The 26,740-nt window shown below is 42.3% G+C and overlaps 2 protein-coding genes across 2 annotated transcripts in view; both read right to left on the bottom strand.

Moving 5' to 3' along the window:
- LOC100410141 (DNA repair protein REV1-like) overlaps nucleotides 1–24,585 on the bottom strand; it is a 54,229-nt gene extending 29,644 nt beyond the window's left edge. The window contains 3 exon segments of the mRNA XM_078348356.1: nucleotides 4,698–4,755; nucleotides 23,902–24,027; nucleotides 24,259–24,585. Coding sequence (XP_078204482.1) covers nucleotides 4,698–4,755; nucleotides 23,902–24,027; nucleotides 24,259–24,585 — 511 coding nt within the window.
- A 606-nt stretch (nucleotides 24,586–25,191) lies between these two features.
- On the bottom strand, nucleotides 25,192–26,261 carry LOC108593600 (ATP-dependent DNA helicase DDX11). The gene is made up of 3 exons (XM_017977432.1): nucleotides 26,162–26,261; nucleotides 25,285–25,458; nucleotides 25,192–25,241 (listed from the first exon to the last, which is right to left on the bottom strand). Exons 1-3 carry the CDS (start codon nucleotides 26,259–26,261, stop codon nucleotides 25,192–25,194), a joined length of 324 nt encoding a protein of 107 aa, XP_017832921.1.
- Nucleotides 26,262–26,740: the final 479 nt, after the last annotated feature.

The following is a 26,740-nucleotide window of genomic DNA, read 5'->3' as shown; positions in this document are numbered from 1 at the left end:
TACATATGCAGCCAAACTGAGCTTCATAAATGAAGAAAAAGTAAAATCCTTTGCAAACAAGCAAGTACTCAGAGATTTTGTCACCACCAGGCCTGCTTTACAAGAGCTCCTGAAAGAGGCACTACACATAGAAAGGAACAACCAGTACCAGTCATTCCAAAATCACACAAAATGCTAAAGAGAATCAACATAATGAAGAATCTACATCAACTAACAGGCAAAACAGCCAGCTACCATCAAAATGGCAGTATCAAATTCACACATAACAATATTAACCCTAAATGTAAATGGACTAAATGCACCAATCAAAAGACACAGACTGGCAAATTGGATAAAAAAACAAAACCCATCAGTGTGCTGTATCCAGGAAACCCATCTCACATGCAAGGATACACAAAGCCTCAAAATAAAGGGATGGAGGAAGATTTACCAAACAAATGGAGTGCAACAAAAAGCAGGAGTTGCAATTCTCATCTCTGATAAAATAGACTTTAAAGCAACAAAGATCAAAAGAGACAAACAAGGCCATTACATAATGATAAAAGGATTGATATAACAAGAAGAGCTAACGATCCTAAACATATATGGACCCAATACAGGAGCACCCAGATACACAAGGCAAGTTCTTAATGACTTACAAAGAGACTTAGACTCCCACACAATAATAGTGGGAGACTTTAACACTCCACTGTCAATATTAGACAGATCAACCGGACAGAAAATCAACAAGGATATCCAGGGCTTGAACTCAGACCTGGAACAGGCAAACCTGACAGACATTTACAAATCTCTCCACCCTAAATCCACAGAATATACATTCTTCTCAGCACCACATCACACCTACTCTCAAATTGACCACAAAATTGGAAGTAAAGCACTCCTCAGCAAATGCAGAACAACTGAAATCATAACAAACAGTATCTCAGACCACAGTGCAATCAAGTTAGAACTCAGAATTTAGAAAACAACCCAGAACCACACAGCTTCATGGAAACTGAACAACTGGCTCTTGAATGTTGACTGGATAAACAATTAAATGAAGGCAGAAATAAAGAAGTTCTTCAAAACCAATGAGAACGAAGACACAACATGCCAGAATCTCTGGGACACATTTAAAGCAGTCTCTAGAGGAAAGTATATAGCAATAAGTGCCCATATGAGGAGAATGGAGAGATCCAAAATTGACACCCTATCATCAAAATTGAAAGAGTTAGAGGAGCAAGATCAAAAAAACTCAAAACCTGCAGAAGACAAGAAATAACTAAGATCAGAGCTGAACTGAAGGAGATTGAGACACGAAAAACCCTTCAAAAAATCAATAAATCCAACAGCTGGTTTTTTAAAAAGATCAACAAAATAGACAGACCACTAGCCAGATTGATTAAAAAGAAAAGAGAGAACAACCAAATAGATGCAATAAAAAATCATAAAGGGGAAATCACCACAGATTCCACAGAAATTCAAACCATCATCAGAGAATATTACAAACAACTCTATGCACATAAACTAGTAAACCTGGAAGAAATGGATAAATTCCTGGACTCCTGTGTCTTCCCAAGCCTAAACCAGGATGAAGCGGAAACTATGAATAGACCAATAACAAGGTCAGAATTCGAGGCAGCAATTAAGAGCCTACCACACAAAAAAAGCCCAGGTCCAGACGGGTTCACAGTCGAATTCTACCAGACACACAAAGAGGAGCTGGTACCATTCCTTCTGAAATTCTTCCAAATAATCCAAAAAGAGGGAATCCTTCCCAAATCATTTTATGAGACCAACATCATCCTGATACCAAAACCCGGCAGAGACCCAACAAGAAAAGAAAACTTCAGGCCAATATCCATGATGAACATAGATGCAAAAATCTTCAATAAAATATTGGCAAGCCAATTGCAACAGCAAATCAAAAGCTTATCCATCACGATCAAGTAGGATTCATCCCGGGGATGCAAGGCTGGTTCAACATACGCAAGTCTGTAAACGTAATTCACCACATAAACAGAACCATAAACAAAAACCACATGATTATCTCAACTGACACAGAGAAGGCATTCGACAAAATTCAACAGACCTTTATGCTAAAAACCCTCAATAAACTCGGTATCGATGGAATGTATCTCAAAGTAATAGAAGCTATTTACGACAAACCAACAGCCAATATCATACTGAATGGGCAAAAACTGGAAGCATTCCCTTTGAAATCCGGCATTAGAGAAGGATGCCCTCTTTCACCACTCCTATTCAATATAGTACTGGAAGTTCTAGCCAGAGCAATCAGGCAAGAAAAAGAAATAAAGGGTATTCAAATAGGAAAGGTGGAAGCCAAATAGTCTCTATTTGCAGACGACATGATAGTATACCTAGAAGACCCCATCGCCTCAGGCCAAAAACTCCTGAAACTGATAAGCAACTTCAGCAAAGTCTCAGGATATAAAATCAATGTGCAAAAATCACAAGCATTCCTCCACACCAATAAGAGATTTAAAGAAAGCCAAATCAAGAACGAACTGCCATTCACAACTGCTACAAAAAAAATAAAATACCTAGGAATACAACTCACAAGGAACGTAAGGGACCTCTTCAAGGAAAACTACAAACCACTGCTCAACGAAATAAGAGAGGACACAAACAGATGGAGAAACATTCCATGTTCATGGTTAGGAAGAATTAATATCGTGAAAATGGCTATACTGCCCAAAGTAATTTACAGAATCAACGCTATCCCCATCAAGCTACCATTGACTTTCTTCACAGAACTGGAAAATCCACCATGAACTTCATATGGAACCAAAAAAGAGCCCGCATAGTCAAGTCGATTCTAAGCAAAAAGAACACAGCGGGGGGCATCACACTACCGGATTTCAAACTATACTACAAGGCTACAGTAATCAAAACAGCATGGTACTGGTACCAAAACACAGATCTAGACCAATGGAACAGAACAGAGGCATTGGAGGCAACGCAACATATCTACAACCATACAATCTTTGATAAACCTGACAAAAGCAATGGGGAAAGGATTCCCTGTTTAGTAAATGGTATTGGGAAAACTGGCTAGCCATATGCAGAAAGCAGAAACTGGACCCCTTCCTGACACCTTACACTAAAATTAACTCCAGATGGATTAAAGACTTAAACATAAGACCTGGCACCATAAAAACCCGAGAAGGAAATCTAGGCAAAACCATCCAGGACATAGTAGTAGGCAAGGACTTCATGAACAAAACACCAAAAGCATTGGCAACAAAAGCCAAAATAGACAAATGAGACCTAATGAAACTCCACAGCTTCTGCACGGCAAAAGAAACAGTCACTAGAGTGAATCAGCAACCAACAGAATGGGAAAAAAATGTTTGCAGTTTACCCATCTGACAAAGGGCTGATATCCAGAATTTACAAACAACTCAAATGGATTTACAGGAAAAAAACAAACAAGACCATTCAAAAATGGGCAAAGGATATGAACAGACACTTTACAAAAGAAGACATAGATGTGGCCAACAATCATATGAAAAAATGCTCATCATCACTGGTCTCAGAGAGATGCAAATCAAAACCACATTGAGATACCATCTCACGCCAGTTAGAATGGCGATCATTAAAGAAATCTGGAGACAACAGATGCTGGAGAGGATGTGGAGAAAAAGAAACACTTTTACACAATGGTAAATTAGTTCAACCATTGTGGAAGACAGTGTGGTGATTCCTCAAGGCCTTAGAAATAGAAATTCCATTTGACCCAGCAATCCCACTATTGGGTATATATCCAAAGGACTATAAATCGTTCTACTATAAGGACACATGCACACGAATGTTTATTGCAGCACTGTTTACAATAGCAAAGACCTGGAATCAACCCAAATGCCTATTGATGATAGACTGGATTGGGAAAATGTGGCACATATACACCATGGAATATTATGCAGCAATCAGAAATGATTTCGTGTCATTTGTAGGGACATGGATGAATCTGGAGAACATCATTCTCAGCAAACTGACACAAGAACATAAAATGAAATACCGCACATTCTCACTCATAGGCGGGTGATGAAATATGAGAACACATGGACACACGGAGGGGAGTACTAAACACTGGGGTCTATTGGGGGGAAAAGGGGAGGGCCAGTGGAGGGGAGCTGGGGAGGGATAGCCTGGGGAGAAATAGCCAAATGTGGGTAAAGGGGAGAAAGGAAGCAAAACACTCTGCCATGTTTGTACCTATGCAACTGTCTTGCATGTTCTGCACGTGTGCCCCAAAACCTAAAATGCAATAAAAAATTTAAAAAAGAAAAAACAAATGGACAGACAGTGAAGCTCACAGTTTACAAGTCCTACTACCCATGTGCAGTAATTTCCCAATTAGCTGTGTAAGCAAAAGGATTACCGTTTTTCATTTTAAACCTCATGTGACTTTTTGAAACTACATACTTTGATAAAAGTTAAAGACAATGGCGAATTAAAGCAGCATGGAAAGGACAAAGAAGTATCTAAGCAGATGATTTGTTTTTTTTATCATCTTACAATGATTTATCAATGATAAATGAGTAAAAATTGAATTCTAAAATTATTCTCAATTCTAATAAAAATACATGCTAAAATTGGTACCTAAAAAGGAAAAAGTACTCAACCTTTATATTCATTAACACAGATGGCAACTCCACTAAAAATTGTGGATGAACTCCCATCCTTCTGCATACCAGCATCTGAGCGAAGCTGTTCCTCCAATTTCTGGACCTTGGCAGCCATATACCCACCCTAGAATTAAAGAAAAGGTAAACCAATCACAAAAGTTACATTTTTCTCTACCTCCTTTGTTTTTGAAAAAAAGAAATTTATATTTTAAAAACTAAACAACAGATCTTATTCTGTGCTAGTGACCAGAACATAATGATGACCTCATAAACATAATCCATAAGACAAGGCAATAAATAAAACGGGCACAGTGGCTCACACTTGTAATCCCAGCACCATGGAAGGCTGAGATGTGTGGATCACCTGAGGTTAGGAGTTCAAGACCAGCCTGGCTGACATGGTAAAACCCCATCTCTACTAGAAATAGAAAAATTAGCCTTGCATGGTGGCAGGTGCCTGTAATCCCAGCTACTTGGGAGGCTGAGTCAGAATTGATTGAACTCAGGAGGTGGAGGTTGCAGTTAGCCGAGACTGCACCACTACATTCCAGCCTGGGTGACAGAGCAAAACTCCATCTCAAAAAAGAAAAAAAAAATTTGGGTAGAGTAAACGAGACTGGTTCCCCTTCTGACCGAGGTTTGGAGCCCTGGGAAGGCAGAGTCGCCTATTACAGACACAAGAAGGAAGCCAGACAGGAGAAGTCTGGGCAGAAAAGCACCATCAGTCTCAACGCTGCTGTTCTGGCCCTGGAAACTAACAACTTGGACATCCAATCAAGAGACCTAATCTGAAAGTTGGTAATTTCAAAGACGACAGGAGGATAAATTTACAATAATGGGAAGAAACCAGCGTAAAAAGGCTGAGAATACTCAAAATCAGAACGCATCTCCCTCTAAAGATGATCACAGTTCCACATCAACAATGGAACAAGGCTTGATGGAGAACGAGTGCATCCCAATAATAGAATCATGCTTAAGGGAATGGATAAGAAACTTCTGTGAGTTAAAAGAACATGTTGTAGCCCAATGTAAAGAAACTAAGAACTTTGAAAAAAGGTTTGATGAAATCCTATTGCGAATAGACAACTTAGAGAGGAGTATGAGTGAATTAATGGAACTGAAGAATACAATACAGGAACTCCGAGAAGTATGCACAGGTTTAAACACTCGAAGTGTTCAAGCAGAAGAAAGGATATCAGAGGTCAAAGTCCAACTTAATGAAATGAAACAAGAAGACAAGATTAGAGAAAAAAGGATAATAAGGAATGAGCAAAGTCTCCAAGAAATGTGGGACTATGTGAAAAGACCAAATTTACGTTTGATAGGTGTACTTGAATGCGACGGAGAGAATGAATCCAAGCTGGAAAATACCCTTCAGGATATTATTCAGGAAAATTTTTTTAAACAAGCAAAGCAGGTCAATATTCAACCCCAGGTAATACAGAGAACACCACAAAGATATTCCTCAAGAAGAGCAACCCCAAGGCACATAATCATTAGATTCACCAGGGTTGAAATGAAGGAGAGGATACTAAGGGCAGCCAGAGAGAAAGGTCAGATTACCCACAAAGGGAAGCCTATCAGACTTACAGCAGATCTCTCAGCAGAAACTCTACAAGCCAGAAGAGAATGGGGGCCAATATTCAACATCCTCAAAGAACAGAACCTTCAGCACAGAATTTCATATCCAGCCAAATTAAGCTTCACAACTAAAGGAAAAATAAAATCTTTTATGAATAAGCAAGTACTCAGAGATTTTATTACCCCCAGGCCTGCTTTACAAGAGCTTCTGAAAGAAGCATTACACACAGAAAGAAACAACCAGTATTAGCCTTTCTAAAAATATGCCAAAAAGTAAAGAGCACCAACATAAAGAAGAATTTACATCAACGAATGGATAAAACAGCCAGTTAACATCAAATGGCAGTAATCCTAAATTTAAATCAACTAAATCCCCAATCAAAAGACACAGCCAAAACCCAACGGCATGTTAAATCCAGACCTGTTTCACATGCAAGGATACACAAAGACTCAAAACAAAGGGATGGAGAAAGATTTACCAACCAAATGGAGAGCAAAAATAAATAAATAAATAAAAAGCAGGAGTTGCAATTCTCGTATCGGATAAAATAGATTTTAAAGCAACAAAGACATAGTGGTAAAAGGATCAATGCAACAACAAGAGCTAACGTTCCTAATACCCAGATACATAGAGACTTAGATTCAATAAGACAGAAAATTAATAAGGATATCAAGGACTCGAACTCAGATCCGGAACAAGTAAACAATAAATATTTCTAGAGCTCTCCACTTCAAATACACAAAATATACATTCTTGTCAATATCACATCACACCTACTCATAGGTTTAAATGAAACATTGATTGGCCAATATTAATACCTATTTTTTTCAAAATAAAGCAATATTTCTGTTCACCCTTCCTCTTTCTCTTCCTCTTTCTTCCTCTCCTTTACTCATTTTTTTCTTTCCTTCTCTCAAAAAAAAAATTTGAACAAATAAATAAAACAGGTAGGTCAAGGAAGAATTTTCCATCAAGTTTTAATAATTTTATTGCATTATGATTATAGAAGTTAGTTTTAAAGAAAAAAACTGTCAATAATAGTAATACCACAAAATGTTGTTCCTATGTACATAATTGAGCAAGTTACACCAAAGTTTAAGCCAATTAGAAATTTGACAAGTGGTCTCAAAGCATATTTTATTTTATTTTTTTTATTTATTTATTTATTTTGAGATGGAGTCTTGCTCTTGTCCCCAAGGCTGGAGGGCAGTGGTGTGATCTCAGCTCACTGCAAAGTTCACCTCCCAGGTTCAAGTGATTCTCCTGCCTCAGCTTTCCAAGTAGCTGGCATTACAGGCATCCACCGCCACACCCAGCTAATTTTTGTAATTTTAGTAGAGACTGGGTTTTACCATGTTGGCCAGGCTGGTCTCAAATCCCTGACCTCAGGTGATCTGCCCACCTTGGCCTCCCAAAGTTCTGGGATTATAAGTGTGAGCCACCGCACCCGGCCTCAGAGCATATTTTAGACTGGCTTCCACTGTCTCCCATATACAGAGAGCTTAAGATGAATTGCTTCAGACTGGGTACAGTGGCTCACGCCTGCAATCCCAGCACTTTAGGAGGCAGAGGCAGGCAGATCACAAGGCCACCTATACTTTTCCTGAACTTTGAAATAATTAGCTTGATTTGAATTATTAGGTCTCTAAATTAAAGCTGTAGGGGGCTAGAAGTACATGGGTCTTTTTCCCAAAATGGAAAAGACTGCATTATTTTTGTTAATTATTAAAAATATTACATGCTCACTGTGAAATTTATTTTCAGAAAATACAGGAAATACAGAGAAGAAAATTAAAACTAGTATAATCCCATTCATTAAAACTTTGGGGTGTTGTTTCTAAAGCTTATTTCCGTATCTCATAGCATAGAGTTTTTACAAAAATATAATCATACAAAATATTTCTTTGTAACACACTGTTTTAGTCAAGGTTATCTTTCCAGGTTAAGATATATAATGCTAAATAATGACTGTATAGTGCTCTACTATATACATATGACTTATTTGACCAATCCCTTATTATTGGATATTTATGTGTTTTCCTGTTTTTCAGCATTATTAGCAATGCTGCAATAAAATCATCAGACAATAAATTATTGTGCACTAGGCATATTTATTTCCTCAGAGTAAAAGTCCTAAGAGTAAAGTTTAGGGGATAAGTTTATAAACATCATTAAGGCTTTTCATACATTGTGAAAACTCAACGATCTGGTGCCTAAAGTAATTCACAATTTAGAAAACAACTTAAACCACATTATAAACTAAAAGAAGAATGAAAATTATCTAGACAGTTCCATATAATTATTTTTACTCTTTTAAAACACACCCATTTTTCCCAGCCATCATTTTCAGCTCACTTCCTCCATCCACCTCGCCTCATGGTGGAGCTTCTGTATTGGGGAGGAAAAAGAATATGTCAATTTAAAAAAAAATGTATTCCTAATTGACATTCTATTTCAATATCAAGAAAATGAAAAATTAAAACATATTTGAATGTCCAATTGACAAAAGTCAAGAATACAATACTAAGTAAATTTTTTCTAAAGTTCTCCATTCTCCAGCTTTGCAAGTGAAATTTGTGTATAAACACTCTCCTACAGGTATTTTTAAATTGTAACTGTCAAATTTAAAACCCCATAGAAAAAAACTTTATGCATTCCTGAGCATCAGTCCTAATACTCACTTACATAAAACATCACCAAATCCAACAAAATGCTTACTTTACTTGTTATCATTAGTGTAAGATAATCAAACAAAACATTTCCCTTCATGAGTTGTTGTATAATGTTCCTCTTAAACTCCTTCCTATTACATACTGGACACTTAAGAGTTCAGTCCTAGTGTGATCCTCATATTCTGCAAGTCTTCTAAGATGTCAATTAAAAATGATGCAGAAAAGATTATCATTGATAATAAACTATAACAGTAAATCTGTCAACGCTTACTTTACTATAAAACCACCAGATGACCAAATGATGGCTCAAATTAAGTGGCAGCTGGCTTAGTGGCTAGCAAAATACAAAATACAATTCATAAATCAAAAGAGGCTAAACAAAGCCCCTTGTAAAATCAAAGTCTTCTAACACAAATGGCTACGTTTTGGGATATGACTACATTTATCCTTACCAAAATTAATATAACTTCTATTTAGATAATTTTCTTCTTTTTTCTTTTTGTCAGATACATAGGGAAAACTTTCTTCTAGTAACTATATACATTTATACCAAATGGTTACCATATGAAGCCTTATATATTATCCAAGTCAAATCAGCTCTGATACAATCTATGAGAAATTTTTACTTAACAATATCATAAACCATGACACTTTACCCCACACACATTAAGATACTTTCTTTTCTTTTTTGAGACAGAGTTTTGCTCTGTCGCCAGCATGATCTCAACTCACAGCAACCTCTGCCTCCCAAGTTCCAGTGATTCTCCTGCCTCAGCTTCCCAAATAGTTGGGATTAGAGGCGCCCACCACCACGCCTGGCTAATTTTTGTATTTTTAGTAGAGACGAGGTTTTGTCATGTTGGCCAGGCTGGTTTTGAACTCCTAACCTCATGTGATCCACCCGCCTCTGCCTCCCAAAGTGCTGGGATTACAGGTATGAGACACTCAGCATGGCCAGCAGATACTTTCTTATGAATATTTTTGTTCTTAGTATACTTCAGGATTTAATTTTTCCTTCCTGACATTTGCAGCAATTATAAATATTTATTGTCTACCCTTAAAAGACATGCAGAAATATTGTCAAAAAGTTAAGTCCTGATAGAAAGACAAGATGAAGGTAACTGTTTTAGGGGCATGTGCAAAGTGCTCTGAGAAGAGGCAACAAAACAATTAACCTGAGGAGAGGTTTTTTTTTTTTTTTAAATTTCATAAAGGTAGAAGCATAAATACCCCAATGTGCTCATTATCAAGTCCCAGAACTGCCATATGTTCTGTAAATATTTCTTCTCTTTTCAGGAGGCTCATTGTGTCCAGTCGCAACAGGTTTTAGCCCTTAAAGGAAATCTAGGAGGTATGTTAACACGCAGCTCTGGACTACATGTAAACTGAATCCATACACCTGTTCTAACAAGTAAAGAGTTTAGGAATTCTGGTCCTTACACACTTAAAAACACATATGATAATTAAATGCAACTATTAAACTGTTAAAGGTAAATAAAAGAGTAAAGTATATTTTACACCAAATGGTGGCCCAATGATTTTAGAGCTCCAATTGTTTAATGTCTATTGTATACCTACTGCATGAGGCCAATAAGAAAATTCCTTAATGATAGTTTAATGAGGATAGAAGCATGAAACACAGTAGTAACTTAAAAATTTTTTTAAATCCCAAGTATTAAAGGTTCTTCCTCTCAACTCCAAAATAACAAAACTATTCTAGACAAATGTTTAAAACTTGAAAAGGAAAAGTTAAGAGTGAAGGACTGAAAATCTGTTTCGTCATTTCCAATAACTTGATTCATGAACAACAAACTCCTATTGATCCAGAAATCAAATAGTCAAAAATTACTGGCCAACATTCCAAAGAGGACAAAAGTCTTCAGAGATCTGCCACCTCACCTCTCCTCCCCAAACCGGACAATTTTTCCCTCTCAGAACATTTGGCAATCCTAGAAGAGTGGCTGAAAGACTGGGCAAAGTTCCTGACAAACAGTGCTAGGAAAGAAAAAATAGAGTCCAAGGGTCCTCCAAGGATATAGACTGCCACAGTTGGTATCAGAACCCTACAAGTAACAAGAAATTGGAAGTAGACCAAACTTCGCAGAAACTGTATTCTTCCTTCTATTATCTCAATCTCTGAAAACAGATTAAGTTAATTGTGGGCTGGGCGAGGTAGCTCACACCTGTAATCCCAGCACTTTGGGTGGCCAAGGCGGGTGGATCACCTGAGGTCAGGAGTTCAAAGCCAGTCTGGCCAACATGGTGAAACCCCGTCTCTACAAAAAATACAAAAAAAACTAGCTGTTTCTGCTAATCAGCAAGGATCTTTAAAAAGAAAAAAAAAGACTCTGCCAATGGCTCTGTAATCATAGCCAGGGGAAAGTTCTCCACTGTAGATAACTGATTTGCTTCTATAAATAGAACTTTCCCTAGAACAAAGGAGGGCATTTAATCAGGACACCACTACTTGACAGAAATAGCCTTCAGAAATCACACACACTCTCAATTTTTATCCTGTTCCAAGCAACCTCCTGAATTACAATGTGTCCTCTTGACTAAACCTACTCACTAAGAAGTGGCTGCCCTGTATTGACAAACCGTCCAATTATCAAGCCAGACTTGTAAACAAAAATTGCCTTCTAGTTTTCAGAGGAACTCTTGCAGACCAGGCTCCCAATCTAATTCCACAGAACTTGAGGACCTTGAGGAAAGTGATAACAGTTTCTGAAACTGTGATTTACAACCTAAAATAACCTGCCAATCTCTCCTTATCCAGCAACATTAACAGAGCAGCCAATTACTGTGTTTCAAAAATTTAGTTTAAAAATGGATGAAGGGTGAAAACATGACTGCAAAGGTACCCTTACCCTTAACATTTAGGGCACACCTTCAATATACATTAGCTACTGTTACAGTAATCTACTCTGCCAGTTTACAGAGTGAAAATCAAATGAGACTACTTATGTGGAAACCCTTTGAAAACTATAACATAGGGAACATAATTATTTTACATTAGTTATCCATGGTCTACAAAATAATAAAAACAGATTAATAGATTCGTTGATAAAAGATATGGGCTCAAATCCCAGTTCTACAACTGCCTAGCAATGTAACTGGGAGTGAGTCCAACAGCACTTAGCCTAACATTTCTTCACCTATACAACAAAGTTTTACTGCAGAATCTTTGTGGGGCCATGACTGGATGAAGGGTGGATGTGGTAGAGAGAAGAGAGTTGGGGGTAAAAATAGCAAGCAAGCAAGGTTCCATTCCCTAAACCCACCTTCAATTTTAGCATCCATGCTTTCCCTCCCCCGACCCCCAAAGTTTTAGATTTAGGGTCTGAACAAGATTATTCATGAAGAATAAGCACAACAACTTGAAAAAGACTGATAATAGAGAGCAATGAACTAAAAACTAAGTACAAAATTTCTTGTCTCTTTTCCATTTCCATGTGATTCTACAAGAGAGTCACATGTGGAAATCTCCAAACCCTTGAAAGATTCACAAGCAAATCTCACCTATAAGCTAAAACTCAAGTAATCAAATTATAAAGGCCAACTAAATTATAGGCTTTCAACACAGCCATGCCCCAGTGCTAACATGCAATAACCACTACCCAGGTAAGTTAAATTTAAGGCAAATGGGAGAGTAGCTGTGTCAATGAGGAGCCCAGGGATCCTGCATACCTACACAAAAGACTTCCTGACTCCATTCTCTCAACAGTGATGTTCAATCTCTATGAAGGGTCTCATTAAAGACACGCTTATTTAAAGATATAACAAGATTATTATTGCATGCATTTTTCCTAACATTTATCTTTTGCTGGAGCACACTACTATCAGTTCCTCCTAAACATCATTATGCTTTCTTTACTATAGTTATTGGTGAATTTTAGTATCTACCCAAGAGAATGATGTTTATCATCAGGAACATTCATTTTCATGTAAAAACAATATTTCATCTATTTACAAAAGAATTACTAACATTACAAGGTTCTAAACAGTTCAACACACACTAGCAAAACTCCCACTACACATCCACAAAATGTTCAAATACATACTCATCAGTGTTAATCTGATGGTTACATATCTGTAACTCTAAAGTCTGTTGATTATTAACTAACGATGAAAGTGATTTAGAGGGGCTCTTAATCAGTCTTATTACTACAGTCATATATAAATGTATAGGTTTATCCTATCTTCATGCAATAGCTATTTAAGAAATATTTGCTGAATGTAGTAAGAACGACATGCAAAGAATATTCAATGAATGAATGTGCACATTATCGTAGAATAACATAATTCATGAATGTGACACAAGTGCAAAGAAAGCAGCTTGTGGCCACCCCATCTCTAGGCAAGGTTAAAACAGAGTTTGCCTTTAGCATCCTGCCTTATCTCTACTCAATACCTCTCTGTTTTCAGTGCCTCTTTATCTTACTTAGCTGTCAATCCTTGGCTAAGGCATTTATTGACAACTAAGGAACTCGTTAATAACTGGCTTAAGGTATGAACTTCTTCACTCCCCCCCCAAAAAAAAAGAAATCCTTCATGACCATTCAATGAGGGAAGGACAAATCGTGATAGGAAAACTGGGTATCACATGCCAAAGAAGTTGGACCTTTACCTCATGCCATATTAAAAACTCAAAATATATTAAAGACATAAATGTAAGAGCTAACACTATCAAACTGTCAGGAGAAAACATAAATAGAAGTTTCCTGACACTGGATTTTGCAATGACTTCCTGGGGAAAATCTGAGTAACAAAAGAAAAAAATAGACAAACTGGACATCAAAATTTAAAACTTCAGTGAATCACAGGGCAAAAGAGGGTGAAAAGGCAATTTGCAGAATGGGAGAAAATATCTGCAAATCATATATCTGATAAGGGGTTCATAGCAATATAAAGAACTCTTACCATAAACAGTAACAATAAACACACAACCCAATTAAGAGATAAACAAAGGCTCTGAACAGACACTTCTCTAAAGATAGACAAATGGCCAATAAGTACACACACACAAAATGTTCCGTGTCATTAATCACTATGGAAATGCAAATAGAAACCACAATGAGCTACTACATCACACCCATCAGAATAGCTACTATTAAAAAAAATGCTGATAAGAATGTGAAGAAACTGGGCCCCCTGTGCACTGTTAGTGGAAATATAAAATGGCACAGCTCATATAGAAAACAGTATGGCAGTTACTCAAAAAATCAGAAATCATCATGTTAATTCCACTTGTGAGTATATACCCAAAGAAATTGAAAGGTGGGACACAAAGAGATATTTATTTGAACACTATCCTACTAATAAGCATTATTCACAATAGCCAAAAGATGGAAGCAACCCAAGGTCCATCCACAGATGAATGAGTAAACAAAATGTGGCATATGCATACAACGAAATACTATTCAGTCTTAAAAGGAAGGAAATTCCAAAGCATGCTACAACTTGCACAAACCTTGAAGGCATTATGGTAATTAAAATAAGGCATTCACAAAAGGACAAACACTGTATGATTCTACCTAAATACATTTACTGTATTTAAAGTAGTTAAATTCAGAGACAGAAAGCAAAATAGTGGTTGCTGGTGGAGCTACTGTGTAACAGGCAGAGTCTCAGGCAAGTGAAAGAGTTCTGGAGATGAATGGTGATGATGGTTGCACAACGGGAATGTGCTTAGTGTTACTGAACTGTACACTTAAAAACAATTAAAATGGTAAACTTTTATATGTATCTTACCAAAATCAAGGAGAAAAAGGTTTTGTGAAAAAAAGGTTTTGTTAGAAAAAAAAAAAGTACTTCTGAAGCTGGAAACACTCATAACAGCTGGGATCACAGAGTCCAGCAAGCTGCAGTAACAGGATCTTCAGGTGGGGTGCAAAGCTGGGAAAGAGGCTACTTCAAGAAATCTGGACAGCAGTATCTGGGTGTTTTGGGGTTGTTTTTCTTTAACTTTGAATTGGGGGCAGTGGGAGGCCATTACAAGAATCAGGTATTGCCCTTATGAGTGACTAAGTTCATAAAATGCTAGCACACATGCCCTAAAAAAGTTTGGTAACAGCCTACTCCAATGTGCTTTTATTCTGTCTTTTAATGGTAAAGTCTTAACAAAAGAAAAACAGCTTTTTATGTAACATTTAGATACAAAAATACAGCTGTTTGTGGATTTTGTTTTGATTCACCCTTAAAGACCATAATTGTCTAAGGCTACAGTTCTCAAACAGACTGCTGAAGTTGTAAGGGCACTACAGACATGCATACGCCACAAACTACAGTCAGGTTTTGATCTTTAAAGGACTCTCCACACGGTATATAACACAAAACAAAAGGCATATAACACAAAACAAAAGGCTGGGAGCAGTGGCTCACACCTGTAATCCCAGCACTTTGGGAGGCTGAGGTGGGCAGACCATTAGAGGTCAGGAGTTTGAGACAAGCCTGACCAACGTGATGAAACTCTGCCTCTAAAAATACAAAAAAAAAAAAAGTAGCCAGGTGTGGTGGCAAGCACCTCTAAACCCAGCGACTCATGAGACTGAGGCAGGAGAACTGCTTGAACCCAGGAGACAGAGGTTACAGCAAGCCAAGATTGTGCTGCTGCACTCCAGCCAGGGCAACAGAGCAAGACTCTGTCTCAACAACAACAACAAAATTCATTTGCCCAACACCTAGGTGAAGGGCACAATTTCTCAGAAGTATAAGTACCAGCTCTAATCAGTCTGTACTTGCTTTTAGTGACTGATTCTAAACAAAGGCAACAGTTCACATTCTAAGAATAGAGCTGTGTATTGAGAGAGAGATCCAAGATGGCTGTTTAGGAACAGCTCAGGATTGCAGCTCCTGGTGAAAGCACAGAGGGTGAGTGGACGCTGCATTTCCAGACAAATTTTTATTGCCCACAGACCAGAAGATTCCCAGGTGAAGGAGCCCCACGGGTCACCAGCGCAGCTGCTTTGGCTGGTGCAGCTGCTTTACCCATGTGGCTGCTTTGCCCAGCACAGCTGCTTTGCCAGCGCCCCTGCTCAGCAGTTCTCCATACAAAATACACTGGTCTGGGTGCCCTTTTAGCTGGTGATTGGAGCCCGGGAAATCACCCATTCATCTGATTAAAAAGGGAACTGAACAGGAAGTCAGGCCAGGAGATTCCTGGGCAAAAAAAGCACCACGAATCTCAGCACTGCTGTTTGAGCTGGCACAGTAGGTCACCACACGGGAAATCACATGGATCCTGGCGCCTTTTCAACAGGTGACTGGAACACTTGGGAGAGAGTTGACTGTTCAACTAAAAAAAAAAAGGCTCTGAGGCAGGGAGCCAGGTGATCAGGCTCAGCAGGTCCCACCCCCACAAAAGAACAGCAATCAGAAACTCTCTAAATTGAGAGTTTCACAGCAAGCACAGCTGAACCCAGGATGGTCCAGCTCTGTGGGGGAGGGGTGTCCGCCATTACCGAGGCACTCCACCACTATGGAGATAGTCCGCCATTGCTGAGGCAGCCTGCCATTGCCAAGGCAACCTGCCATTACAGAGAGAGTCCACCAATATGGAGGTGCACCAGTTCTAACTACCCCCATATAAACAGGACTACAGGGAAGTTCGCAAGGCAGCTGGGCAGAGCCCACAGCAGCTCAGCGAAGCCTCTGCAGGCAAACAGTGACTAGGCTGCCTCCTTGCTGGGCAGGGAAGCCCTAGAAAAAAAGGCAGCAGCACAACAGAAACTCATAAATAAAGCCCTAACTCCCTGGGACAGAGCACCTGGGAACAAAAAGTGGTTTATGAGTTCTGCTGCAACAGACCTTAACATACCTGCCTAGTACCTCTGAATGAACAACGGAGCTCACAGCTCAGAACTTGAGCTCCTATAAAGGACAGACTGTCTCCTCAAGCAGCTCCCTGACCCCCATATATCCAAAGAGTCGCCTCATAAAGGAGAGATCAGACTGACATTTGGTTGTTATCCTTCTGGGACAAAGACAGCAGAAGAAGAAACTGGTAGCAACCCTTACTGTTCTGCAGCTGCTGCAGGTGATCCCCAGGCAAGCAGGGCCTGGAGTGGACCTCAGCAGTCCTATGGCAGAGGGACCAGATCATTAGAAGGAAAACTAAGAAACAGAAATAACTTCATCATCAACAAACAGAACATTCACTCAGAGACCCAATCTGAAAGTCAGCAACTACAAAGACGACAAGTGAATAAATCCACAAAGATGGGAAGAAACTAGCACAAAAAAGATGAAAACACCCAAAACCAGAACACCTCTCCTCCTACAAGGGATCACAACTCCTCACCAGCAAGGGAACAAGGCTGGATGGAGAATGACTGTGATGAAATGACAGAATCAGGCTTCAGAAGGTGGGTAACAAAAAACTTCCGTGAGCCAAAAGAACATGTTCTAACCCAATGCAAAGAAACTAAGAACCTTGAAAAAAGATTTGATGAAATGTTAACTAGAATGGACAACTTAGAAAGGAATATAAGTGAATTGATGAAGCTGAAAAACACAACACAAGAACTTTGTGAAGCATGCACAAGTTCCAACAGCCGAATTGACCAAGCAGAAGAAAGGATATCAGAGGTTGAAGATCAACTCAATGAAATAAAAGAAGAAGTCAAGATTAGAGAAAAAAGGGTAAAAAGGAATGAACAAAGTCTCCAAGAAATGTGGGACTATGTGAAAAATTTATAAAGAAAAAACAATTTGTAAAAACTTGAAGGCTCAACTTGGATGAACACTTTGGAAGTAATTTAAGCATTATTGAATTTTTATAGTGAGATGAATGTGTTTTTAATCTTTCAAAATTATATATTGTGGAAGATAAATCATTTTCTCCTAAACACCAAGTTTTATTGCTTATAGTTTCTCAGTTTCACATTTACCTTTCTTTATGATAACTTGACAAAAATACACCTTACCCAGAATGTCAACGAGTGAGCCATGGCTCAACAGTTTAGTCAACGTGAAGCCAAATTCCAATGCCTCATTTACATTTGCATTTGTATGGAACCCAGTCATTTCTCCACGTAAAAACTATTCCTTCACTTCATCTACAGACCCCCACCACAGTCCGCTTTGTGCCACATTCTGTAACTTGTACCTAGAATTAAGGTTTGGATATTGTTGCAGATGGCTGCCTTTGGTAATTAATTTTATTTCATCTAGTTTTCTTAAGAGGCAAGGTCACAGGAGTTGCCATGTAAATGAATATGCAAGTTGGTAACTTAAGCTTATGGCCAAGTCACTATATTTTTCATAGGTTAGCAGCTGAATTGATCTATTTGCATACATCTGGTAAGATACAAAAGCATATTAGGCATAGGAGAGGAAGCAAAAAAGGAAGGAGAAAGACAGAGACTCTGTCCTGTGAATTAACATCCAATGAATTCATCTTAAAACACTTGGTTTAATGCAGACTTCCTTTATAAAGCATTTTCTTACCCTGCCTGCATCTGTTTTTGAGTTTAGTATGAGCTGCTTTTTTTTTATACATGGTTCAATATCTGTCCATACAACTGTAACACTTCAGGGCAGTTGGTCCACATTTCTATTCCTGTCTGCTATACTGAAGACACTCATTAAGGAAAGGACTGCACCTTCTCTATTTTTCCTGTCCTCTTACCTAATACAGTGCCTACCTCAAACCAGGTAGGTAGGTTTGTAAGATGAAGGAATCCATAGATAGTGTGTAATTCTAGGGAGAGGGCAATGCCTAGTAGGAGTGGCCAGAAGGACTCTTTATGGATAAAAAAGAATGAAGAGATATAAGGGGATGCCAAATATTGGATGTACTCGGAGGCAGTCCTTCTCCTCTGTGGTTTCTGACCATTGAGAGATCAAATGGGGATGGCGGCAGAGATGGCTAAGTTGTCCCCACTATCTCCTCACTTTTTGGCCTAAATACAGGACTACCCACATTGACATCTAGCCAATGGGATGTAGACCTGTGCTCAATGGCAATTTCCAGGCCGTTGCTTCCTTTTCTCTCCACATCATCCAACCTCCATCAAAAGGTGGAGGGCTACGTCCCAGTTATGGTGTGGCAGTGAGAAGGAAGGAGCCTGGTATCCCAAGGACTTCATGGGGCAGGGCTAACATGCAAGCCTCAGACTGCAAACTCTGGACTATTGCTTGAGAAAAAAAATTAACTTCCATTTCTTCATCCTTTCTCTCTTTGCTTTCTTCCTTTCCCTCTTTCTTTCTCTCTTTCTTCTTTTCCTTTCTCTTCCTTTCTTTTCTTTCTTTCTACCAGCTTTTCCTAACATTTTATTGTGGTAAAATAGACCTAACCTAAAATGTGCCATGGAAACAATTTTGAAGCAGACAGTTCAGTGGCATTAGCACATTTGCACTGCTGTCCAACCATCACCCCCAGCCATTTCCAGGGCTTTTCCATTGTCCCCACCTGAAACTCCACCCATGAAACACAAGCTGCCCAACTCCTGCCTTGCTTCCCCATCCCTGGCGGCTACTACTGCTGCCTCTGTGAATTTGATTGTTGTAGGCACCTCATATAAGTGGACTCATACAATATATGTCTTTTCATGTCTGGCTTCTCTATTTAATTTTTATAATAAAACTTTTTAGAGACAGAAGTCTCGTTATGTTGCCCAGGCTGGTCATGAACTCCTGGCCTCTGGTCATCTTTCCGGCTCATCATGCCTGACTTCTCTATTTAATTTTTGTTTTTTTGAGACAGAGTCATTCTCTGAAACCCAGGCTGGAGTGCAGTGGCACAATCTCGGCTCACTGCAACCTCCACCTCCTGGGTTCAAGCGATTCTCCTGCCTCTGCCTCCTGAGTAGCTGGGACTACAGGTGCATGCCATCACGCTGGGCTAATTTTTTGTATTTTTAGTAGAGACAGGAAGGCCCTGATCTCCTGACTTCCTGATCCACCCACCTTAGCATCCCAAAGTGCTGGGGTTACAGACGTGAGCCACCATAGCTGGCCTCTATTTAATTTTTAAAGGTGGTTGGGAACTAAGCGGACCACAGAGGAGCTTCCCGCAGAGGTAAAGACAAGGTCAGGTGTGCTGAGAGACACAGGAAAGCAGGTCAGGGTGTAGGGCAGGAGGGCAAGGGTGACCTCTGGGCCTGGGCTGGAGGTCCTGCCCTGGGGCACACCCAGGGCAAGGGCTACCCAGAGGAGCCAAGGCTGACCATCAGCCTGGCCCTGAGCCCAAGGGGAAGGCAGAGAGGGAACAGAGGATGGAGTATGCAGGGCCTGTCTTTGACCATAAGCAACCCAAAATGAGGCTTAGTCTCCTTCCCAGCACTTCACTCAGTGCCTTGCATGGTGGATGCCAGTGTGAAGTATGTGACTGCCTGACTCCAGTTCTTATGTTGACCAGACTGGTCTTGAACTCCAGGGCCCAAGGAATCCTCTCACCTCAGCCTTCCAAATTTCTGAGATAGGTGTGAGCCACTGCTCCCCACCTGGAACACTGTCTTTATACTGTCTCCCTGGGCCTAGTAGAGAGGCACACATTCTGCTAAGAGGCTTTTCCTGACTTCCCTCACCCCAGAAGGAATTTGTCCTTCCTTATTGTACACATGGCTGGATTAGAGTTCAATTGTTTTTGAAGCTATTTCCTTGGCTAGTGTAGTGTCTTATTCATTTTTGTAGTGATCAAAGTCTGCTCTGAAGAGAGAATCAGTAGATGTTTGCAGACAGAATGAATAAACCACTAATTAGTCGCTTAACTCTTGAAAGAACTTGCTACTTCCTTGTTTAGATTTGTGTTTATTCTATGCTCTCATGTGGGTAGTGCAGTAAACATATACAGACACCCTCAGATGTGGTAACTAACAAGGAATTCATCTTAAGATGAGCATAGAAAGTATCTTACATATTCTCCTCTTGATTTTACAGATAGGAGAACTGAGGCACAGGACTAAGTTAGGATGGCCAGCAAATTTGCATCAGTATAAATACAAAGAAGGGAAAGGGAGAAACATTCTGGAAAGGGATGGGTGGCCTCACATGGTTGGGTTCCTGGCATGGTTGGGGTCAGTTGACCATGCCTTGGTTATCTGATAGCAGGGAAGAGAAGTGGGAGATAAGGAGTAGCTCCTGGGCTCTCATGAGTATTCGAGGCAGTTTCGGGTTTGAGAAGCAGAGGATATCTTTCGTGGAAGCCTGAGTTAGGACAAGGAACTCGCTGCTGGAGAAAAAGCTGAAGAGGAAGGAGGACGGTCATCTCAGAGCATGGAAAGTGCTGGCCTGAAGAGGCTAGGAGAGAACTATCAGAGCAGACGCAGGGGCTGAGGAAGCCAGCAGGGGGAGCAGAGGAGTAGGTCCCAGCACGGTGAAGACTTTGGTGTGATGGATTATGTATGATACACGCATTATTATTATTGGGAATAACCACATATCAGAGTGCAGTTCTCAGCCTGGAGAACTGGAAATGGAAAGGACCAGAGATTCAGAGAAGGCAACTTACCCAAGGCCACACAGCCTTTAAGGCCAAATAGAGCCTCCTAGGCCTTTCCTGCCACACTTACCCAGCCCCACCCACACCTGTGTTGCAATGGAGGCCCCCCCCCGCCACTGTTGTGCCCAGGAGAGCAGGTCTAGGGCACAGTGCCAGGCCCGATGAATGTCTCTCATGCTGTTTTCAAGCAACATGCTGCGATTAGGCCTATTTATAGGGGCCTGGTCCCTTAATACTCTTCCTGGCATGCCAATCAAATCAGTGCCATCTGCAGTCTGATTTCTCCTTTAGTGGCATCCAGGGGAGGAGTTAACTCAACCCAATGTAAATAGATTCTGCCCTCACCTGGCAATTCAAGGAGTATTTTTCCCTCCTGTCCTGCACCCCCACATGCACCTCCTTCCTTCTGGCTCCCTAAGCTCTAGCCTGGATGAGCAGGGCCTGGACACTCCTATATGTAGAGTCACTAGCCACTGCCCAGTCTGTCTCAGAAGTAGGCCTTGAGTTCCTCAGGGTTAAAGTGGGAAGAACCCATGTGAGTACATTTGCTGTGCTTTTCCAAATCTGGGAACCATTTGGCAGTTGATTCAGGCAATTCTCTCACCAGCACCACCCTGCCCATGTATCCCTCTGTTTCCAGCCTCTGTTTTCCTCTGCAGCCGGGGTTTCTTTCTTGTGTATTCAACGTGGGGAGCTGAACTGAGATCATGTGTGGACAGGGTGCCTGGCAGATACCAAGCACCTTATAAGGGATGAGGAAACGTTGCCCCTTCTCTGGGCTCCTCCCTTGTCCCTACCAATTCTCCAGTCCTTGGTCCTGCCCCCTCACTCACTCACCCACTCAGCAGGATCAGCAGAATCCCATTTCCTATGAGATCCTGGCCTCCCACCAAATGCTTTGTCCCCCATCCCCTTCCCCACCTGTGTAGACTGAAGCTATGAACAAAATTAGGATAAAGGCTGTGCTGTCTCAACACCCACTGCCTGTGGTGAGTGAGTGATGGTGGGCATGGGTGACTCTGATGCTCCGACTCCCACCCACAGGCAGCATGACTCCTGTGAGGACCCAGCACTCCCTGGCAGGTCAGACCTGTACCAGGCACCTTATCCAGACCTGTGGTAAGAGGAGTCCATCCAGCAGGTGGCAGATGCCCAACAGTGCCTGCAGAAGGTCTCTGGAGACAACTTCAGCAGGTGGATGCTGCCACCCAACCTCACCTGATCAGAGGGCCACCCCCTGTTTTCTATCCAGTCCCTGTAACACACCCTCTGGGAGCAGCCCCTTTGGGAATTCCTGGTCCTGGGGGACCCAGCTGGCTTCCCTGGGTGGGAGGGGCCAAGGTGAGAGCCCAGCTTGGAAGATTTTGCTCCTGAGAGCCCGAGAGCTCACCCCCTTCAGCCCCACTTTGCCTCCTGGTTTCCCATGGTGGCTCTGCTGTCTCAACTCATGCTCTTCCTCACACAAGGGAGCTTAATCCTTCACTTTTTCCTGCAGTCATACATTGTTACCCAACAGTGCCTGTGTGCAAGGCACTGAGAAAATTCCTATAGATCCAGTGATGAATAAGCCAGTGTCCCTATCCAGCTGGAGTGCACAGCAGGAGAGACAGATCTAAAGAGCCAATGCATGATCAGTTATTAAATTACAGTTGTGATAAGGCTTATTTATAATATTTCCCAATCACTAATATGCATGTACCATAACCATGCACCACCACTGATCTGAGTGCATTAACTCATTTAACCCTGGCCACATTTTACGAGCACACACTGCTGTTATCTTCATTTTATGGATGAGGAAACAAGGCATTCCAGGCTGTGCTCCCTCCTCCTGCTCTGCTGCTGTGGGGAGCATGCAGAGACTGAGGGAATGACAAGCACCTCCGAAGCTCTCCAGCTGCACCCCCCAGCCCCTCCCTGCCCCTTCTTCCTGCCCCTCTATCTGTCCCCTCTTCACCTGGGAGAGGCCAGACCCCAAAATATCAGAACAGACATGTCGCCTGCTTCCTGTGACTTAGATGACAAGGCAGGAGGGGTGTTGGGATGCAGAGGGAAAAGGAGGGGACAAACTGTGTGTATGAAAGCTTGGATGCTGTCATCTGCCTGTCAGTTCCTGCCCAATTTCTTCAGCTGAGAGGCAGCACCACTGCCCAGCACCTTCCCCTGGAAAATGGGTGATTTTCTCTGTAAAGCTCTTGGTCCTTTCATCTCTTTCTTCTTCCTTTCCCACATCTCTTTCTTCTCCTCTTCCTCCTTTCCCCTTTCCCCTTGTCTTCTTTTTCCATCCTTCCTTCTCCCACATTCTCTCTACTGATTGGCATCTGGTGATCCCCAAGGCTACACAGCACTGGATCAGCTGCCTGCATAATTAGCAAGTCATTCTTAATTATCCCAGAGTGGAGAGGATAAAGGTGAAGGCAAGAGCCCAGGTTCAGGATCTGCTTCTCTGGGGTCGTGGCAGAGGTGAAGGAAGAGCAGTGAATCTGGGTCAGAAATGGGTGCTCCCTGCTCCCTGCTCCCTCCTCCCAAGTAGCCTCTAGGTCAGCTGCTGGCCTGACACCATCCCTCAGCTACCTGACCCTCCCAGAAGCTGAAGTCTTTCCTATGTGGGGAGCGCCAAGCTGGAGCCTGAGGATGATGTGGAGGAGGGCTCAGGGGTCTCCCCAGGTCTCTATGCTGCTCTTCAACACCACAGAGATTCTGTATGGCCAGAAAATGGGGTCACAGAATATGGATGGGAGACCAAGCCTGGCTTAAGGGGGACCCAGGGCATCACACTCAGGTGCAGCACAGAGGTGGGAGCCAGGAGGTGACTGGGGTGGCTTGGCTTGGTGGCCTGGGACCCCTCAGTGCACACTCTATGTTGGAGATGATGTGGGAGAGGCAGGTCAGGAACATGATCCTGGGACAGCAGGTGCCAGCTTGCCTGACCTCCACATCGCCCCAATACAAGAAGTCTGTCTGTCTGGACTGACTGGCTGATGCTGTAACAAAGACCCATGTGATGCTGGGGGCAAAGACAGAGGAGGAACTGTTTGGTGCCACCTTGTCCATCAATAAGAGAGAGCAGCTGGAGCAGCAGGTGGAGGAGGGCACAGGGATGGAGGCAGGTGCAGGGGTTGGGGGCCTTGCCATGCTTTTCTCCAGGAGAGGCTCTGTTGAACTCCCTATGCCATCACAGCTGTGTGGACTGCACATGAGGCCTCGCTGGCTGTTCCTGCAGGTCCCCAGCAAGGCCTCGTGTGCAGTCTCACGCATCCCCACCTAATCCTGCAGATCCCAGAGAACTGCATGAAAGACCTGGGCCAAGTGCCTGAGGTGGATGTGCCATCCTACCTGTCCTACCTTCCTGACAGACAACCTCAGGTACCAGGTCTGCCTAGGCCCTGCATCACCCACTCTGCCCCTGGCACCAGGCTCAAGCCTCTCAACACAAGTGAGCTGGGCACTAGGATGGGAGCTGCGCTCCCTGCTCAGACACCTCCTTCCCTAGGCACCCCACAGTTTCTCTCACTTCCTTTTCAGACCTAGAAATGTAGCACTACAGCACCCCTCATCTTCCCCAGCTTCTGCAGTGCTGGTCAGGGCACCCTCATCCCCAGCCCAGGCCGCAGCCACTGCAGTCCTAGGCAGCTAACCTTGGCAGGAAAGGACAGAGGCAGAGGGGCCTGCTCCATCTTGCCTCTAAGAAGGTGAGCAGCACAGAGGTGCCACAGTGGATGCCACAGCTGCCACAGACTCTTGTAGAGGCCAGGTGGAAAACGTGGCTCTCAGCAACACAGAATTGAAGCTGCCCAGGGAACACTCCAAGGACAGCCAGGACCCACTGTTTCTTCAGGATTCCCCCATTTTCTCCTATGGGAGCTAGTGCCTGTGCCTGGGTCCTGGCAGCGCTCTCGACTCCACCCTTTCTCCTGGGTTTCACATTTGTAGCAGGATCCCTGCAGACCAGGCCACCTTTGTAGCAGGATCCCTGCAGACCATGACAAACACCGTCTCCAGTGGGCAGGGCAAAGGAAGGGTGCAGCACCAGGCAATGGTATGGCTGCCTGTCAGGAAGAAGCTGCCTTCTCCCGGTGAAACTGGGCAGACAGAGAGTAGTGAGAAATACGATCTTGACACAAGAAGGCTCTTGGGAAAGGAAAAGGCAGGACTGACCTTCTGCACGGCAGCAATGGCAAGGCCAAAGGCAGCTTTGACCTCCACGTGGGCTCAGATTCAGGCTGGCAGCTTGCCCAGGACAGGGGGCTGGGCATATCTCTGGTCCAGGAGCACTATGCTGGCAAAATCCCTCTGGTGCCTGATGGCCCTGCCTGCATAGGAACAGAGGCTGGGGCTCTGAGTAACACCTGCCTCCCCCACAGCACATTCCCATGGCATCCCCTTCCCCTTCCTCAGACTCATGTAGGAGACAGGCAGGTAACCCCGCTTTGCTATTCTCCCTTTTAAAGCCCCCATCTGTCCACCCAGTCAGAGGCAGCCAGGCTCACCTATGGACTGGTTGACAGTCTTCATGCACAGGTTCTCCACCAGAGCCTTCCCTGGGGGCACCCAGCCTGGGGCCCTGGGCTGGGGGTGAAGCAGATGACCCATCGGGACTGCTTCCTGCCTGCAGCTCTCCCTGGGAAAAGACACTGCCAGGCTTTAGAGCCAGACCAGGAGACTTCATGGCCAGTGCCAGCAGCAGGAATCCAGGTGACATCACAGGGAAGATCAAGAGGGTGGGGGGGTGGCATCCAAGCCTCTGGAGGGGCCAGGAGATGCCAGCACAGCAGAAAAGGCCTGGCTGTTTCATCCTTGGGGGTGATGCCACTCCCACCTACTCTCCTCTCACCCACTGTGACACTGGGGTCACTCACGAGGGTCTGATCCAAGTGGGCCATCTTCTCCTGCAGTTCTGGAGACCTGATGTTGGGGAGGGGCATGCCCACCATCACCACATACCTGGAGGAGACAGGAACCCAGGGCAGATTTTTATCTTTCTTAATTCTGGAAAATTTTCAGCCATTATCATTTACACCATTACCTCTTGCCCATTTACTCTCTTTATTTTTGAATTGTTTTAAGCATATATTGGATGCTTTCATGCTATCCTCCAGCTCTCTAGACACCTACTTTATTTCATGCATCTTTCTATCTATCCATGCGGTACATTGGGTCACTCTATCTTCCGGTTCACTAATTCACTCTTCAGCTGTGTGACTACTGTGAAACCTATCTAGTGGGTTGTTTAAATCAATCTCTATATTTTGGGGGATCAATTTCTTTTAAATACAGTTATGTGTTTTTTATGTAAAATGCTGTATTTGTCTCTGAGTTCTTCTTTAACTTAAATCTTTTTGGTTGCTAAACAGACAGAAAAGTGCATCACCTGTCACAAAGCATATATCTATCTCATCATCATCTAGATAAA

This window comes from Callithrix jacchus, chromosome 14 (genome assembly GCF_049354715.1).
Source record: "Callithrix jacchus isolate 240 chromosome 14, calJac240_pri, whole genome shotgun sequence".
In the NCBI taxonomy this organism is placed as follows: domain Eukaryota; kingdom Metazoa; phylum Chordata; class Mammalia; order Primates; family Cebidae; genus Callithrix; species Callithrix jacchus.
This window is presented reverse-complemented; position numbering and strand designations above follow the sequence as displayed.